This window comes from Brachyhypopomus gauderio, chromosome 2 (genome assembly GCF_052324685.1).
Source record: "Brachyhypopomus gauderio isolate BG-103 chromosome 2, BGAUD_0.2, whole genome shotgun sequence".
NCBI lineage: Eukaryota > Metazoa > Chordata > Actinopteri > Gymnotiformes > Hypopomidae > Brachyhypopomus > Brachyhypopomus gauderio.
The window spans coordinates 43,635,609-43,652,529 of NC_135212.1; the positions used below are offsets into that span (position 1 = coordinate 43,635,609).

Genomic DNA, 16,921 nt, shown 5'->3' on the forward strand with positions numbered 1-16,921 from the left:
GCTGTAGTCCTGTAGTTCTGCTGTGGTCCTGTAGTTCTGCTGTAGTCCTGTAGTTCTGCTGTAGTCCTGTAGTTCTGCTGTAGTCCTGTAGTTCTGCTGTGGTCCTGTAGTTCTGCTGTAGTCCTGTAGTTCTGCTGTAGTCCTGTAGTTCTGCTGTAGTCCTGTAGTTCTGCTGTAGTCCTGTAGTTCTGCTGTGGTCCTGTAGTTCTGCTGTAGTCCTGTAGTTCTGCCGTAGTCCTGTAGTTCTGCTGTAGTCCTGTAGTTCTGCTGTAGTCCTGTAGTTCTGCTGTGGTCCTGTAGTTCTGCTGTAGTCCTGTAGTTCTGCTGTAGTCCTGTAGTTCTGCTGTAGTCCTGTTCAGATTGCTTTCTGTCGTTGCATCAGTATTAGTGTAGGTGTACTACTTTGAGCATCAGTATTAGTGTAGGTGTACTACTTTGAGCATCAGTATTAGTGTAGGTGTACTACTTTGAGCATCAGTATTAGTGTAGGTGTACTACTTTGAGCATCAGTAGTAGTGTAGGTGTACTACTTTGAGTGTCAGTATTAGTGTAGGTGTACTACTTTGAGCATCAGTATTAGTGTAGAACACTAATTAGTCGAGTATTAGTCGAGAACACCGTGATCACTCCATCCATGGAAGCGCGTAGCCTTGGTGTAGTTGTCGACAATCAACTCTCCTTCACGGCCCACGTTGCTAACACAACACGATCATGCAGATTCGCCCTTCACAACATTCGGAGGATTCGGCCATTTCTCTCTAGGGAGGCCACTCAGGTCCTTGTCCAGTCCCTTGTTATCTCAAGACTGGACTACTGCAACTCCCTCCTGGCTGGTCTTCCTATGCATGCCATAAAACCCCTGCAACTGATCCAGAACGCTGCAGCTCGGCTGGTCTTCAACCTTCCCAAGTTCAGCCATGTCACTCCCTTGCTGTCCTCCCTCCACTGGCTTCCGGTAGCTGCCCGCATCAAATATAAAACCCTGGTGCTGGCCTACAAAGCAAAGAATGGTCCAGCTCCTCCTTACTTGATGGCCATGGTAAAACCCAGATGCATACCTAGAGCCCTCCGCGCCTCAAGTATGTCTCGTCTTGACCCTCCATCATCCAGGACACATGGGAGACAAGCATCCAGACTCTTCTCTGTCCTGGCTCCAAGGTGGTGGAATGAACTTCCCTTGTGTGTCCGAACATCGGAGTCACTTGCTGTCTTCAGACGCCGACTGAAGACCCACCTCTTTCAAGTGCACTTTGCATAATTATGCTTTGTCTATTGTACTTTATCGTCTCTTAATTCAGGTATTGTGCATAATTGGGTTATAGGAATTGTTTACTGTCTTTTTCCTCAGGGGATGTGTATATTCAGGTATAATTGTTGGGTATCATTTGACTTTCGTCTAGTGGTTTTTCCAGCTTAGAGTACCTTGTGTTCAGGACTATCTATTCTACCTTGGAGATTCCAAGCAACTACATAGCACTTTTGTAAGTCGCTCTGGATAAGAGCGTCTGCTAAATGCCATAAATGTAAATGTAAATGTACTACTTTGAGCATCAGTATTAGTGTAGATGTACTACTTTGAGTGTCAGTATTAGTGTAGGTGTACTACTTTGAGCATCAGTAGTGTAGGTGTACTACTTTGAGCATCAGTATTAGTGTAGGTGAACTACTTTGAGCATCAATATTAGTGTAGGTGTACTACTTTGAGTGTCAGTATTAGTGTAGGTGTACTACTGTGAGTGTCAGTATTAGTGTAGGTTCACTACCCAAATGTTTTCATCTGCGTGTACTGATAAACATGTTATAAAGAAAGAGATCCACAGAGCCATTGAAAAATAAAATAATTTATTTTGAAAAAAAAAAAACATTAGCCGACCCCATTATAATTCCTTTAAGAATTTGTACAGTGATAGTCACCTCACAGAGAACAACACAGGAAATGTGTGGATGTCGAGTAACGCTGTTTTGGACTGTTCATTCAGAGGAATCCCACACAAACCCACCGTCTCTCCTCGCTTGGTAAGTTAGAATAATACAAAAGCAATACAAAAGCCCAAATGATCATAAATAAATGAAGCACTTCCGCTGCTATACTGGTAGGCCGATGTGTACACGCTGTCACACTGTGAACTGTAAAAACACATTCTACACAATATTTAGAGAAATAGGCTACATACAGTGTAAGAAGTAGTAACAGACATCATTTTCTGTCTTTATGAGATGAGGAGGCTTATCTCAGGCCTATATTCTCTCAGTTTAGGTGGCTGACGTGACTGTCGTTATTGTAATTACTAGTATCATTATCTGTACAGGTCAGCTGGATGAAGGAGGTGGAACACCCCTCAGTCACTTCCCATTACCTGAACTCCTCCTGTAATATGGAGATGAATGCAGCTCTGGGGTGCAGGTGTTCTTTTTGTAGGTACTGTAAGATCCTAACCAGGAACCAACCACTTTATCGATCGCTTTATGAAACTACCATTTGTCTAAATTCACCCGCTTTTCCTCATTTCATTCACAGAAATAAACAGTGCTCTACTGATTGGAAGTCTTTTTGTCATGGATGGTTGAACTTGCTCCCATGACGGCACTATGGTAGTGGCACAAACCTGCTAGGCAAGGTGCTCATCGTCTGGGGTAACGAGAGTCAGATCACATGACTTCACAGCCAGGCAACGGTCCAAGTCTCACCTGAATATCCTTTCCAGGAAAAGTACCTTTTAAATCCATGAACACAGTCACACTTTCTGTATGACAAAACACAGCGACACAATGAAAGTGACTAGCAACAACGTTTGGTAGCATCCACAGGTTCTAGCTTAGCAGCAGCTCATGTGGCACAAGGTTGAAGTGTAAACGTAAAGGGCTTTAAACCATCACTAAAAACCGAAGCACATTTTTTTCAAGGTGATCACAACCTCTGGTCCAGTTTATATATAGAGCTGCAGTATTATGCTTTGAGCAAGGTGCTGTCATATTGAGATGTGTCTGAATGAATGAATGCTACAAAATCCCCAAATGTACACCCGAATGCACTGGCTAATGTTTAGCTTCTCATGCAAAATCTATTTCAAAATTTTTCATGTCCTGCTTAAATATTCCGCAATTTGTAAATTCTCTCATTTACATAATTCTCAGGTTAAAAAATATCTATTGACATTTTTTTGTTGCAGTGTAGAAGATTTAGAAATCTCTTGGAGTAACCATTGTGTAATGAATGGCTTAGTGACTGTGTTGTTTTGCTCGAACAACAAACACATTTACGCTAAATGATTGTCTTTCAATACTCCTACAAACATGCATGCACACTCACTCACACACACACACACACACACACACACACACACACACACACACACACACACACACACACACACACACACACACACACACACACACACACACACACACACACACACACGGAAAGAGGTAAAATAAAATGTAAAAAGCAGCCCAGGATGTTCAATGCTAAGCAATGCACCTATAAATAAAGTCATTTAAAAATCCAGCAAGAAAAAACAAACAAACAAACAACAGCAACAAAAAAACAAAAACAAGAAGCCACAATGACAGCACAGTGGGAGGAGCCTCAACCAGGCATGCTGTCACTGGAACAAGAGTCTAGTATCAAACGAAAGAGGAGAAGCCGGTGGCGGGCATCTGGGTGGAGGCTCCCAGGCTGCTGGGGGGCCTGTAGATGGTGTGCTGGCTGTGTGCCTCCGAGGACAGCAGGGAAGGGGTGGGAGTCCGGCTCCCCTTGGGCCTGAAGAGCGTGGCCTGGCCTTGGGGTTGGGGGGACGGGGTGCCGTGGGGCATCAAAGGGGGCAGCGGGGGCAGCGGAGGGGGGTGTGGCCGGGACTCCTGCTCCACCGGGCCGTCGGGCTGGGCGTAGCCGTACGCCGGAGGCCGAGACACACCCTTCTGCTGGCGACGCCAGGAGTTGTAGTAGGTGGGGTCGCTGATGTAGTGGTTGACGAAAGAGTGCGTCTTCTGGCGGTTTGGGTCCATCTCATATTCGCTGTCACTGCCCTGTAATTGGAGAGAAAACGGTGGAAGAATCATTACTTCTCACATGAAGTTACGATGATTAATGTGTAGTGACTTTATTTTAGACGCTTTATAATAGACATCGGAAATCACATCAGACAAAATACTTATTTACTGTAAGTCCAACCACATGGCTGAAGCTACTTAACTCTACCCACTCCAGGATATTAAAGGATAAAGGATGTTTGAGAGAACCAGTAGATGCTGCACATGCCACTGTGGTTTCTACAACCCTTACGGATCCAGTGGACCAGGCCAGCAGCGCTGCACTAGACGCACGCTCACTCACGAGATGTTCAGGCCTCACACGGAGCTCAGTGGAGCTGCCATCTGAAACCACTGGGGTCTCCTAAATGGCCAATAAATCATGTAATGATGTTAGGTGACTACGAATAGAAGAATGAATTTGCTATACGCCGCTACTGGCCTTCGATCTCTATAATAAAATATCCACTCTCTTTCTGCGCCTATGTAAAAATCGATGTAACCCTGTAACCGTGTGTGTGAGCTGCACATCGTACCGAGCGAACAGGCGAGCGGAGGCTAATGACACATGGCTGAATTGTGCTGGGCTCATTTATTTGCATTAGATGAGGTCCAGGGGAAGCAGTGAGACTGAATTCAACATGGAGGTACGGCAGGTAGTGCTGCTTCAGACTGCAACTGTTGTACAGTGTGAACAAGTGTGGAAGTGTAGTGTAGTTCTAGGAGCTTCTAGGAGCTTCCCAGCAGGAAAGGACCCCACTGTGGGAGTGTATGAGGGAGACAGATCCTCAAATAGGGGCCTAAACCTGCATGTTCTCGGCCTCGGCTCAGCCCTGAGATCCTACACCCTAACTATTCCATATCTGCAGAGCTCCCAGACTCAACTCAGCTCTGAGATCCTCCACCCTGACTCCACCCTAACTCCATTATATCTGCAGAGCTCATTTCAGGGCTGCTGGGTCATGTGGCCCAAGCCTCGGGGGATGAGATCCCAAGCGCATTTCCTGCTGGATAAAATCTAAACGCAAGCTTCTCTTCCAACATGAGAACCGGCTCCTGACACCTTTCCCATTCGTGTCCTGTGATGAAAGCGACCTCGTCCCGCCGACAGAAGCGTGCCGGGAGACGAGAGACCAGGCCGGGCCGTGTCCACAATGCAGCGTCTTTGTCAGGCAAAGGTCAGACTGACTTGAATGTCGTGAACAGAATGCCAATCCTTCTGAGCTTTCCGAACCGGCTTGGCCTGAAGCCAGTATCTTTCTTTGGCAGGGCAAAAGGAATGCACGCCTTACTGAGCAGACGAAAGAAAATCGCACGGGCCTTTAATAGCTTGGGTTAACAGCACTCTTCCAGAAAGTGGGTCAAGAACTGTTGTGAGAACAGGGGTTTTACAATTAGGCAACCAAGCACAGTTATTCGAGATAAAGGATGAAGAATGATGTGAATAAAGGAGGCCCCATTATGTGAGCTGTTGCTATCAGCTAATCGCTACAAGTGATGGTTAAAATGAAGAAGAAGCTCTATGTGTGTGTGTGTGTGTGTGTGTGTGTGTGTGTGTGTGTGTGTGTGTGTGTGTTTGTGTGTGTGTGTATGTGGGAATATTTTTGTGAGGACCTATTATCCTCACAAAGACCAATAACCATGCAAATGTGACTGTTGTGGAGGCATTTGGTTAGTTTTTTTTTTATTTTTATAAATACGGGCCAACACTTTTGATTACTGAGGTTTAGGTCAGATTTAGCACTATTAGAACTACACTGAAGAACTCAGTATACAAACTACACAAACATATGGATGCACCTGTGAATCGGACACCTCGGAGGGCTTCTCAGTCAAGCTGCTGCTCTCTGCTGGGATCAGATCGTTGCATTTAGCGCTGATGTCCTCGTCGGAGTAGTGCAGACCACCCGGACTGGGCCGCGGTGGGGACCTGGGGCATGCGGAGGGGAGAGAGTGCAGGACGGAGAACGATCAGAACCAGAGGATCCGGAAGCACCCAGCGAGCATCAGTGCAGAGCTCTGGAAGATCAGGTCCACTAAAGTCAGTCAGATCGAACATGCAAAAACATCCCTGATCGGTTTGCTTTCTCAAAATATATTGACCACAGCTGTGTCCTACAGAGAGAAAAGAGTTACAGGACGTACAGAATTCAAATTTTAAATTCAAAACTGACCCTGTCCTATGTTGCATGTGCAAGATCTAAAATGAAACAAATAAACAAAAACAAAAAACAAACAAAAAAGGTTTGGAGGCTTTGGGAAGATGGATGGAATGTATATGCAGGCCCAACCTGCATATATATTCTCTCTCCTTTCCTAAAATCCTGCAGTTCTGGACACATGAAACTGTGGCATTCATAAAAATGTTTGTTCTTCCCGATTCCATTTCAGGAAAGTCTATGTATGGTAAAAATCAGAATGCCATTATATCCTGAGGGTCCACAGAGTCTAGGGACTCAACAGCAGACCGAGAGACACCTGGACAGCTGGAGATCTTAAAGGGGTGGAGTCCAGGGAAGAGGTGGTGCTCCTACATTGGGGCTACTCATCCACCCTTAACCTACACGGCTCCTCTCACCTCTGAATGGGTCGCTACGTCTGACATGTGGAAAAGGCCTGGAGTGATTATAGCACTACGAGTGATTATAACACTACGAGTGATTATAACACCTGTCCTAGAAATAGCGAGTTCCGGCCGCAGGTCTCTCGCTCGACTGCCCCGAATCAAAGCAGAGGGCTTCCTGCACGCCACTGAGCGTTTGTTGGATTTGCTGTAATGAGCTCTGATGTGCTCGGAGCCAAGGTCACTGGAGACGTTAGCTTTTGAACTGAACAGAAAGAGGAGGGGCTTCAAACCTACCCTGCTTCAGTAATTGACTTCACTTAGCTTAGCATGTATATCAAGCTGAACTAACTACAGCAGTACAAGCAGGCCTTGGAGCAGACATATAAGAGGAACCTGATGAGATATGGAGCACTGGGTGTTTGGATGGCGGCCCCAACAACCGCATTGTTCTCGAGGCACGTTTTCATGATCAGAGACCCTGCGTGCCAGAGAGCTGAATTATTTACCAAAAAGGTTAAGCTAATATAGATGGGAGAGATAAAAATTAGTTGATGCTTCCAAATATTGTTCCGATATGCAGACCCAGATGTGTGGGATTCTGGAGCACTAAGGCTCTGGCAGTGGAAGGGTTAACCTTGGGAAAACAGGGCCCCTGGGATGAGCTCATCGGGGAAGGGGGAGGGAAGCGTAATGAATGATAAAGCGTCTGCTTAAGATTCAGGGCACGCCGAGTGTATACGTTTGACATCCCAGCATGCATCACCATCCACACTGGAGCAGCGGTTATGAATTACTGGATCCCTCCATCTGTTTGCCTCTGTCCCTAAAATCCATCCATTCGGCCCATCCATTAATCCATCCCTTATCCATCTCCTGGTTATGTATCTGAGCTGTCTTTCCTTCTACAATATCTTTCTCTCCCTCACCCCTCCTTCCCCAGGGAGATGGAGCAGTGCCATAACAATATTGCACCCCAGTGGCACTCTTCAAAGCCAGGAAGCTGCTCTCTGGCTTCTTTGATCCCAGCCAGGCCTCTTCAGTCTGGTAACAGACCAGAATCCAAACCCCTCCCACCCTCCACCAGTGCATTCCATTCTAATAGGCCCAAAGTGCCCTCTCCAGTTACCACCACAGGAAGTCGACCACAAACTCAGCCCTCCAGGCTAGCCGACTGCCCTCGTGGGAGGCCTCGTTCGGCCCCGACAGAGCCAGCGTCAGAACGCTATCTACGTCTGTACACTGAGGATGCGCAGGTAGTGCCACGGTGTCCCTGCTACGACCCGTGCGGTCCCAGTTCACGTGCGGTCCCAGTTCCCTCCCAGAACCGGAAGATCCTCCCGCGTTCGAAAAGAGAACGCTTTGTTTCAGAGCTCTTACACAAGCAGCCACTTTCTACAGTGTGCACTTGGAATGTCAATCGGCGTCAGAATGTGGGGGAGCAGGACCCAGGGTCCCGGCTGGCGTGGCCTGATCGTTTTCTTTTTGGTTGACAGATTGCAAACTACCATTAGAATGCTGGCCAGTTCTCCACTCAATACATTTAAGGGAGGTCGGCGGCTGAACAGGAATGGGCTGTGGCACCAGACATGCGGGCCCCAGTGGTGGGGGTTCCTTCTGCTGTTGGAAATCACTTACATTTGAACGCTGTGGTCGAGAAATGCGACACATTGGGTAAAAAATGCAACACTAAAAGAAAATGACTTGGCTCAGATAAAGCATACAGCAAGCGGATTGCTTTAGCACTGGGTGCTTGTGGCCACAAAGGACCTTATATTATCAGTGCAGGTATTTCAATCACAGCCTTCAAGTCTCAACGATCAAAAACACAGCAGCTGTGACGGTGGACGGGCAGAGCACCGTGTGTAGATGCCGTTCTTGCGGCAGAAGGAGTTCTTGACAGAGAGGCGTCTGTTGTTGAGCTCCAGGGCCGGGAAGCGGCCTTCATCCAGCCTCATCATCTCTCCGTGGGACAGAGGCAGAGACGCACCGTTGGAGTGGCCACCTGCAAGCACCACAGGACACACCGAGTGAGGACAGACGTTAACCACCCCACGCTGCAGGTTTCCATGGCACTTCTGACCTCGCACAGGCACGCACGCACCCGCACACACCCACACCCACACCCACACCCACACACACACCCACACACACACACACACACACACACACACACACACACACACACACACACCACACACACACACCACACACACACACCACACACACACACACACACACACACACAGCCTTGAGCAGTACTGAGGTGTGACTCCCAGTAGGTATTGTACAGTGGCCGGCCATCTCTCTTTCTTCTCCTGCCTGTCGATGCGATCTTACCCCCAGCAGACCACCCTGCCAGACCGGACTGCAGTTCACCAAGGAGGCAGCGGGGGCAGCTGACCTGGCCCAGGCCAGTGGGGCCGGAGCGGGGAGGGAACGCAGGGGGGGCGGCAGGCTCCTCAGACTGGGCCTTTGTGTCTAGCACAAGCGGCTCCCTTGTGCTCCCTCAGCCCTCCACAGCCCTGTTTACCCGCCCTGGCCACGGCACCGTACGGAGACGCGCTGACCAAGCTCGGAGACAGGCATGTGAGACCCACACACGCACGCACACACAAACACACACCCCACCCACCACACACGCGCAGACGTATGACCTTCGACCCCACTCTCTCTCTCAAAGCAGCGGTGCGTGTGCGTACTCCCCACGATTCCTCGAACGGAGCCTCTATGTCCTTAAATCACTCCCCGCTCGGTTACACACTTGTGGTCTGCTTTGTTGGCTGCCTGTCCACAGGCTTGCAGGGAATGAGCATGGTTGTACCATCAGATGGTGCAGTACACGAGTATGTACTGCAGTACACAAGTATGTACTACAGTACACGAGTATGCACTATAGTACACGAGTATGTACTACAGTACATGAGCAGGTTTCATTCTAATGCAGCGTACTGAGCATCAGATTATGTCACAGATGATTCAACGGTGTAATCGAAACAGAATGTAACGGGAGTTAGTGACGTTTGAGTCTGTCTTGATCTGTTGTGTGTGAGTCCTGCTTAGTGTTGTTACGTCAGGGCTCACGGTGGTGAGCTGGGTGAGGATGGAGACAAGGCCCACCTGAGTCACTCTTCTTGGTGTACTTCTTACTCTGTCCACGAATGATGAGGATGAACACCAGCAGGAGGATGAAGATCAGGCCCACGAGTGCGATCACCACAAGAAACCACCACTCCTCATAAAAAGGGGAGACCTTCTGGGCTGAATATTCAGGAGATGTCAGAACATGAACAACTTGTCCAAACAGACGCATGAACTTTACATTTACATTATGGCTTGTCCAGCTGCAGTACCAGAAGCCTAGAATCCATCAGAGTTTGGTAAGATCTAAAATCTGTTAATGATAATTAAGTTATGACTTGAATGAGGTACATTTAAGCAGGGAAAATATGAAACTGTGCTGGAATCAGACTGTCCAGGAACATAAAGAACACTGCATTATATAATTCAGAAAGAAGCGATGAAGGGACTTGAGACGTTCTCACCAGATATAGAGGGCGAGGGAGCACTGGGAGACCCATAGCCATAGTCATTGACAGCAATAACCCGAAAATCATAGGTGACCCCTTCTCGCAACATGTCCAGGTTCAGAGTATATGATGTGACCTCTTTAGGGATGTCTTTGATAAGAATATCCCACAATCCTTCATCTGCAAGAAATGTAAATATATAGATTTATTGACTTTGGACATTTTTTGACTATTCTTCAAATGGGCTCCTGCTCACCAGATGGTCGGGCCTCTATGACGTAGCGTGTGATGGGGGCTCGGCCGTGATCTCCGCTGGTCCAGTGGAGGGTGAGGGCCATGCCATAGCGCGATATAAATGGTTCACCTGGAGGTCCAGGAGCACCTGTACACAATGACCAACAACCACAGGACAAAACAAGCATGGGGTCAATACACCCTAAGGTTTATACACTACCCCTAAGGTTTATACACTACCCCTAAGGTTTATACACTATACCCTATGGTTTATACACTATATCCTAAGGTTTATACACTACCCCTAAGGTTTATACACTATACCCTATGGTTTATACACTATACCCTATGGTTTATACACTATATCCTAAGGTTTATACACTATACCCTAAGGTGTACACACTATATGCTATGGTTTATACACAATAAACTAAAGTGTATAGACTACACATAAGGGCGTATACACTATATACTATAAGTGGTAGCCTCTGAGCTCTAGGGTGGTGGGTTTGAATCCCTATCTGGGTAGATCGTCCATGTGCACTCTGTGTTTAGGTGGGTTTCCTGCAGGGTCTCTGGTTTCCACCCACAGTACAAAAACATGGAAGTAAGGATAATTAACTGTCCTACTTCATTGTCCTGGTATGTGTGCACATGTGTGTGTGCCCAGTGATGCATACCCTGATGAAGCTGCCTGTGTGTCTGTGTGTATAGGGGTGGATGGTGCTCTGTCCTGGGTTTTGTCCTCTATCCCCTCCCTGTACCTGATTCAGTCCCCCCGGGATGGGCAGAGGCTTCCAGCTGAGAATTACATTGTGTGCCTCTTCTCACCAGCATGTGACTGAATGTAAAAGCTGTGTATGCTAATTATAAAGTGACCTCAGGTTCATTCAATAGCGCTAAATAAATACAACTTAATTCAATCATTTAAAAAAATTACCTCCATCTGACACATTAAATAGTAAACTGAAATATAAACTTATTATTATAACTTAAATTATTAAGCAAGAACAACAGACCAAACAACCAAAGAGAACAAAAGCTGAGGTGGCCACACCTTCTCCTGGTCCTGTGGTGATGTTGGCCTCCACCTCCGGCCCATATGTCAGCGTTTTGGCACGGATGCGGAAGTTGTAGGTGACACCGTCTGCCAGGTCTTTGATTTTCATCCACAGAGGGGCGTTGCCTTTCACATCCACTGTAACAACTTTACTGACACCTGAAGCGTGGGGAGAGAAGTGTGATGGTGACACTATGACTCTAGATACTCGCAGAAGTGAGAGAGTTCACACAAACACAAGTCTCGTGCACATGAGCAATAAACATGAAAGAGAGATTTCGCTCCAGCATGAAAGAGGCCGTCTATAAAGCTCAGCAGCTCGACACAGGTTGCACCCCACACCCCAGACTCCAGACCCCACACCCCAGACCCCACAACCCAGATCCCAGACCCCACACCCCAGATCCCAGACCCCACACCCCAGATCCCAGACCCTACACCCAGACCCCACACCCCAGATCCCAGACCCTACACCCAGACCCCACACCCCAGACCCCACACCCCAGACCCCAGACCCCACACCCCAGACCCCACACCCCAGACCCCAGACCCCACACCCCAGACCCCACACCCCAGACCCCACACCCCAGACCCCACACCCCAGACCCCACACCCCAGACCCCACACCCCAGACCCAACACCCCAGACCCAACACCCCAGACCCCACACCCCAGACCCCACACCCCAGACCCCAGATCTGACTGCTCCGTCTCCATGACTCAGCCACCACCACAGGCCCTTCCTCTGCCCCCAATTACATGAGCCTGCAGTGGCCGAGCCTCGTAGATGTGTTTGGTGGTGGCGGTGCCTCAATGACAGGGTGTGGGCGGCCACCCTAGGACGAGCCATCTCGTATATGTTTTGGCTTCACGGGAAACGCCCCAGTTTGAAACATTTTAGAGGGCACATTCCAGAGCACTGCGAGTAAGAGGGAGAGCGCTGGATGAACGGAGTGAAGCCTGTCCCCCGCGATTCGCCCGGCCCTCGGGCCATTGTCTCACCGTCGACGGGCGTGCAGGGCTCGTAGACCAGGCGGTATCCCTCGATGATGCCGTTGGGCTGCTTGGGCCCCCCCCAGGACATGTTGACGGAGTTGGTGGTGAGCTCGCTGAAGTGGATGAAGCTGGGAGCACTTGGAGCTGGTGGGAAGAAGCAACACAACGTGACGTTAACCTTCCTCGTACGGCAACGCAGGGCCGAACTGGTTGTGTTGGCTGCTAGCCTAGCATCCGCCTCCTCTCTGAGATCTCCTCCCTCCCCTTACACTGTCAGAGGCTTCGATGGGGAGGAAATGGCTGGAGGAGTTTAGCTTTAAAAAGGCCCATTTTCCCCCTACACAAACCACAGCAAAGAGCACGGGACAGGAAGGACACAGCAGTCTTTGTCCAGTGCTGCCAAAACTCACACCACATGCCATCCATACTATCAACCCCCAACGCTGTCACAGGCTTCCGGCCCCGAGGCCTTCCCATCGAAAGTGCCAAAAAACTCCCTGAAACTGTCAGACCCCATCAAAAAAACAGACATATCTCTGAAGATGAGCCATGGCCTTCATGTGTAAATATCGGAACATTTAGCATTCAGCATGATGTGACCTCTCGTATTGAAATCCCATAACCTATCCAGTGGGGAGCTCTGGGAATAGACTGGGCACAAAGATCTAGAATATTCTCCCAGGCCTGCACTGCTTTTAGATCACATTCACAATGTTGGACATTGGTCCCATGCTGGAGCAACGGACCTGCTTGCTGAGTGCGCCCTCTGGTGGCCAGAGACCGAGGGCCATCCCCGGCAGCGTTGAAGGCGGCTACGCTGATCATGTAGGTGGTGTAGCCTGTCAGGTTCTTCAGCTTCACACCGAGCTCGGGAAGGAAGAGCGTGCGCAGACGCTCCGTCTCGTTCTGAAGCTGGAATTCCCAGTAATAGATCTGTGGTGGGGACGACATGGTGGAAGGAGTCCATTAGCACTCAATGCTCAAGCAAACTTGTTCCTATGTAAAGAAAGTGTTATTTGAAGGCACTGGTTTAATCCTCATTAATGTCAGGTTGACCTTTAGATGAAGCACAATTCTTGCCTTATTTTATACCCTTTTAAAAGATCTTGTTCCAGAAACCTTTGATAAAGATTTTGTAAGATATTTTGCAAGAAGATTATGTTTAAATGTGAATTATACTGTTTATTAAAGAAAACAAAATTATTAAATTTTAATAATATTTATTCCAATAATGTATTATCATTGACTAATTACTCTTGCAGAAGGCAAAAAGTACTTCAGCGTGATGCTAAACTGCGAAGACAAAGCCGTAAAGCCATAAAGCCGTAAAGCTGTAAAGCTGTAAAGCCATGTTGTTTTAATTAACATGGCTACTTACAGCAGCCACTCAATTAAAAAGGACAGCAGTTCAGATTGATGGAAACATGTAATCTAAAAATACACACACATACACATTTTAGAAACATCCTGTGTTCAGTAGCTGGTGAAAAATGCCATAATTTCCTTGCGGCTATTTTGTGCTATTATATCTGAAAAAAGAAATGTCTTGGAATAAATAATTCCAAGGAAAACACACATCAGTGGATCTACACCCATCGATATATATAAACCACATTTCTTGAATTTTAGTACTGACTGCTTTCTTAATGTTAACAAAACAAAGAAATTCAACTTAAAACCATTTTTTCTGAAGGCAAATGGGTCAATGTTTGTGTGGGACAGATAAATCTAAATAAAGCTATTGTGAGGTCAAAAAACCCCATTGTACACACTAATGTTAACAAAACAAAGAAATTCAAGTTAAAACCATTTTTTTTCTGAAGGCAAATGGGTCAATGTTTGTGTGGGACAGATAAATCTAAATAAAGCTATTGTGAGGTCAAAAAACCCCAAACCATGACACAGATCTGGGGCTGATGAGAGGAGCGGCCGCTACCTTGTAGCCCTGAATGTCCCCGTTCTGAGCCTCCAGTGGCGGAGGGTCCCACGTGATGTCCAACTGGCTCGCGCTAGACGACTGGACAGCAACATTCTGAGGCGGAGCTGTGGGCACTGGGTTACAGAGGGAGATGGAGTCAAAGCTAGAACAGCACAGCAAACGGGACCGCCAGGCTTCAACTTAAGTCCACGAATAGTTCTGATTGGACGAGGTGGTTCTGACGTGAGCTGATCCTTACCTGCCTCTCCCACGAAGACTTCCTGAGGTGAGCTGATAGGCCCCTCCCCCACTGCGTTGTACACACTGAGTCTGATCTCATAGCGCTTGTGTTTACTCAGGTCTGCGCCGGACAAAATTGCACACGCAGACACACACACACACACACACACACACAAACACACACGCACGCATATACTATTCAGCATGCTACTTGGAACTCTTTGGTGATGGCATGAAGTGTGAGGTGAAGTGTGAAACCACAGTGACAGCATAGAAGCTTAAATAAGCGTCAAAAAAAGAGGCACGAAGAAAGAAAAACTAGACATAATTCTGAGAAAAGAATAATACAAATGAGAGACAGTGAAAAAAAATGACACGGAGAAAGAGAGAGAAAAGGAGAAATGGAGTAATTTTTTTGAATTCTAACAATGTGTTGAGATGATGAAATGGGCGGTTGAATGCTAATGCTGTAGAGGCAGCAAGGGAGCGTGTGGAGACTTACTGTCCAGCTCATACTGGGTGAGTGAGGATTCACTCAGGTTTCTGACGCTGTAGGGGGCTGAGAATAGCAGAGAAGAGAGAGTCACAACACGAAGAGACAGCCAAGCAGAGGACCGAACGTGAGGGGACAGGAGAGAAAAGGGACAGGGTGAGAATAGAGGTATAAAAAGAACAAGGGAAAATGAGAAATGGGGGGGATTTGGATGAGTAGATTAGTGAGACTGGCTTGTTTGCTCACGTCTGCAGCGGGGGCTGCAGTCCAGCCTTCGTAACACGCCTGAGGCCGGCGGATTCGAGACAGCTTTGAACGCGTGCCCGTTATGAGAGCCGCCCGTGCCAAACGCTGCAAAGATGCGCCGGCATCTGGGCGAGCAGATGCGAGCGGCAGGGTCTGCATATTTGCTCATGGCCCGGCTCTGCGCCGAGGCAAAAAATTGACTAATTTTCTCTGTTTGGCAGGAGGAGGCACTTCGGCGACAGCCTGGTAGGCTGCTGTGGGTGCTCAGGTGGGGCCGGGCTCCAGGGGGCGGGGCTAGGCTTCCACTCACCCGTCAGCTCCGCCCAGTTGGCCGTGGGGTGGTTGACGGTCCGGACGGTGAAGCCGCGCAGGCGGTCGTAGTGCAGCTCTCGGTACCGAACCCGAAAGCCCAGCAGGATCCCGTTGATCTGCTCCTCAGGTGGAGGCTGCAAGACAGACGTCAGTCAGTGGTGTGGCGTCAGTAGTGTGGCGTCAGTAGCGCGGGGTCAGTAATGCGGTGTCAGTAACGCGGCATCAGTAGCGTGGCGTCAGTAACGTGGCGTCAGTAACGTGGCGTCCGTAGCGTGGCGTCCATAGCGTGGCGTCAGTAACGTGGCGTCAGTAGCGTGGCGTCAGTAGCGTGGCGTCAGTAACGCGGGGTTAGTAACATGGCGTCAATAGCGTGGCGTCGGTAGCGTGGCGTCGGTAGCGTGGCGTCAGTAATGTGGCGTCAGTAATGTGACGTCAGTAGCGTGGCGTCAGTAGCGTGGCGTCAGTAGCGTGGCGTCAGTAGCGAGGCGTCAGTAATGTGACGTCAGTAACGTGATGTCAGTAGCGTGGCGTCAGTAGCGTGGCGTCAGTAGCGTGGCATCAGTAACGTGGCGTCAATAGCGTGGCGTCAGTAGCGTGGCGTCAGTAATGTGGTGTCAGTAACGTGACGTCAGTAGCGTGGCGTCAGTAATGTGGCGTCAGTAATGTGGCGTCAGTAACGTGGCGTCAGTAGCGTGGCGTCAGTAATGTGGTGTCAGTAACGTGGCGTCAGTAACGTGACGTCAGTAGCGCGGGGTCAGTAACGTGGCGTCAGTAGCGTGGCGTCAGTAATGTGGCGTCAGTAACGTGACGTCAGTAGCGCGGGGTCAGTAACGTGGCGTCAGTAGCGTGGCGTCAGTAGTGTGGCGTCAGCTGGGCCCGCTCCGCCCGTGGGGTTAACATGTTTTTGCAGCTGTTCCTTAAATAGCATCCGAGGGCTTGTGGGAGGTTTACCTTCCAGCGGACCAGCACGGAGGTGGTGGTGTGTGGCGTGACAGAAAGGATTGTGGGGGCTTTGTCTGGGGCTGAAGGGAACACAAACAAAATGCCTGTTCAGTCAGCAGCTTGTCAGCTCCAGAAAAAACCCAAAAGAAATGTCTCACTCACTAGAATCAGCAGATACACCCCTCATGCCACAATTACACCTACTCGTACGCTAAGAAGATGGGTTTTTTTTTTCAGTGCAGAATCCCCATTAACAGTGTCATTAATAATAAATGGGAGTCTTACCGTCCTGTAGAGTGGTAATAGCCTCACTCTCCTCGCTGTATTCACTGTCCCCGATGTCATTGGTGGCCTTCACG

At 48.6% G+C, this 16,921-nt stretch overlaps 1 protein-coding gene across 2 annotated transcripts in view; it reads right to left on the bottom strand.

Annotated features, from left to right (window-relative positions):
* Positions 1 to 1,858: 1,858 nt before the first annotated feature.
* sdk2a (sidekick cell adhesion molecule 2a) overlaps positions 1,859 to 16,921 on the bottom strand; it is a 92,354-nt gene continuing 77,291 nt past the window's right edge. The window contains exons 31-45 of one of the 2 annotated variants that reach the window (XM_076996778.1): positions 16,848 to 16,921; positions 16,572 to 16,642; positions 15,619 to 15,754; positions 15,072 to 15,128; positions 14,589 to 14,690; positions 14,348 to 14,463; positions 13,158 to 13,344; positions 12,418 to 12,555; positions 11,414 to 11,575; positions 10,379 to 10,504; positions 10,138 to 10,302; positions 9,713 to 9,853; positions 8,453 to 8,597; positions 5,830 to 5,959; positions 1,859 to 4,026 (exon numbers count right to left, since the gene is read on the bottom strand). The exon at positions 16,848 to 16,921 is cut by the window's right edge and continues 30 nt beyond it. In XM_076996778.1, coding sequence (XP_076852893.1) covers positions 3,625 to 4,026; positions 5,830 to 5,959; positions 8,453 to 8,597; positions 9,713 to 9,853; positions 10,138 to 10,302; positions 10,379 to 10,504; positions 11,414 to 11,575; positions 12,418 to 12,555; positions 13,158 to 13,344; positions 14,348 to 14,463; positions 14,589 to 14,690; positions 15,072 to 15,128; positions 15,619 to 15,754; positions 16,572 to 16,642; positions 16,848 to 16,921 — 2,152 coding nt within the window. In that variant the 3' untranslated portion in view covers positions 1,859 to 3,624. The remainder of the gene's footprint in view (positions 4,027 to 5,829; positions 5,960 to 8,452; positions 8,598 to 9,712; positions 9,854 to 10,137; positions 10,303 to 10,378; positions 10,505 to 11,413; positions 11,576 to 12,417; positions 12,556 to 13,157; positions 13,345 to 14,347; positions 14,464 to 14,588; positions 14,691 to 15,071; positions 15,129 to 15,618; positions 15,755 to 16,571; positions 16,643 to 16,847) is intronic. The other variant, XM_076996779.1, reaches the window with a different exon arrangement.